General features: G+C 34.2%; 1 protein-coding gene across 2 annotated transcripts; it reads right to left on the minus strand.

The window, feature by feature from the left end:
• Nucleotides 1-414: 414 nt before the first annotated feature.
• Nucleotides 415-1,673, minus strand: LOC122538728 (prefoldin subunit 1). Of its 2 annotated transcripts, none has more exons than XM_043673040.1 (2): nt 1,499-1,673; nt 415-1,314 (listed from the first exon to the last, which is right to left on the minus strand). In XM_043673040.1, the coding sequence occupies exon 2, from the start codon at nt 1,308-1,310 to the stop codon at nt 930-932; it is 381 nt and encodes a 126-aa protein (XP_043528975.1). In that variant the 5' UTR covers nt 1,311-1,314; nt 1,499-1,673; the 3' UTR covers nt 415-929. The 2 variants fall into 2 exon arrangements, with proteins under 2 accessions (XP_043528975.1, XP_043528974.1); XM_043673039.1 differs by having other exon boundaries at nt 1,504-1,672.
• Between the last annotated feature and the right edge of the window lie 285 nt (nt 1,674-1,958).

Raw genomic sequence — 1,958 nt, forward strand, 5'->3', positions numbered from 1 at the left:
AAGTGAATCCTAGTTTAAGTGCTCCTAAGTTAATTTCAGAAGTATATTTATTAATGCGAAATACATTGGATAATATTGGGAGACAGTTGGATATGTCTCCCTTGAACTTTTTCCAACTCGATCCGAAATCGTCGGTCTACCCACCCGAGCCCGACCCGAACCCGAACCCGAAATTTCGGGTACCCGCGCACCCCTAATGCCAAATGATACCGGGTATCGTCATCGGAGACGTAAGAGCACCACACACGACGAACAATGGTAATTATTTTAGTTAAGACTGACATTCACACGTTGCATCCGAGAGAGTTCGTTTCTTATACGACTATACGTGCTATTGTAATGCATGGGTATTCTCACACGAATAGACGAGATTCTTCGTACGTAGACACTTTTAACAGTCGAACTTTCAGTTTGAATTCCTTTCTTTTTTTTTTTTTTTTTTTTNTTTTTTTTTGTTTTTTTTTTTTTTTTGTTTTCTAGGGTAATTTAGGGTTTAGCTAAGGAATTTTCCGGATGAAAGTGTTGAAAAGAATGAGAGGAATGAATGAGCACAAGATGAATTTAAAGTAAGAAAAATCGTTTGTTGTATGTATCAATTCTGCTGGAATAAATTAATAACTAGAAACCTGATTGCTAGTTGCGTACTCAATTCCAATGCGCCGAAGAGTTGTAATAAAAAGTTTTATTGATTAACGCGCAGACAATAAATAATCATTACAAAATGCCGTGGTGGAGTTTGTCTAAATACAATGAAACAATACGCATTGCGTTCATACATTTCATTCACAATTGGTTGTTTCATTCACATTGAGGATTGATGGAATTGTGAATTAAGTGTAGCGTGAGTTCAAGAACACAGTAATAGAATGAATTGCAATGAAAGAAACACAGAAAAGAAGACAATTTCGACAGGGAAATGACTACAAGGTCTAGCCGGACGTGTCTTTGTTCTGTCTTTGTTGAATCATTTCTCTGATATTGTTCTCACATTCCTTCAAGTTCTGCTGCAAGTACGTCTTGTTGTTCTCTAATGTTTTCACCTTCTCGTCGGCGTTTTTCATGCGTTTATCTAGGCCGGTTTTTATACTGTCCATGTCATCCAGGAGGAACATACGGCCCACCGATTCATATGTCTTCGTGTCCTTCGGGTAGGAGGTTATCTCCTTCATTGTCAGCTCGGCAAACTGCTTCGATCGTTTTAGCTTCTCGATCTGTAGATCCGCTAGTTTCAACTTTTGTGTGGTGTCGATCATTTTCTCGTGCAGCTGTGAAAAAGCCTTCCTCAGCTCCTCGTCCGGTTCCCTCGCCATTCTTCTGTAACGATTGGAATTTTATAGGTTATGTTAGAAGTAGGGGCAAACATTTATAGGTTAAGTTTAAATAATAATCTATCGTCGAACAGAATGAAATATTCAATCGAGGGTAACTCGTTTCTCGTCTTTCGACGTTGCTCCTTCCATTTTTTGATGCAACTTGAGTAATAAGTGACAGAAAATACCTCACCGTCGACACCTGTGTATAGAGTTAGCTGGCAGAAAAATCTGAAAACCTCTTGATTTGGAGGTTTAACACGTACTTATATGGAATTTATTGGTTTCGAATAAAAAAATTGCGTTTTTATTTCATGCAAGATATTGTTTATCTTCTGTTTTAGTAAAGAGAAATTAATTATCTAATACCAAGAAAGCCTTCCTCATTATTTATCAATAAACAAAATTAATATTGATAAATATATCAATAAATATAATATATTAATATATTATATGATAATATGTACTTTAATATAGTACCTTGTAATATAATATATCAATTATAAATGTATTGACAATTATATTAATATATAAATTAACGTTAATAAATATATTAATATTTAGTAGCAGTATATGTAGTGTAATATACTACATCATAATATAATATAAATATATTAATTGTAAATGTATTGATAACTATATTAATAT

Source organism: Frieseomelitta varia, unplaced genomic scaffold, assembly GCF_011392965.1.
Source record: "Frieseomelitta varia isolate USP_RPSP 00005682 unplaced genomic scaffold, Fvar_1.2 scaffold_176, whole genome shotgun sequence".
Lineage (NCBI taxonomy): Eukaryota > Metazoa > Arthropoda > Insecta > Hymenoptera > Apidae > Frieseomelitta > Frieseomelitta varia.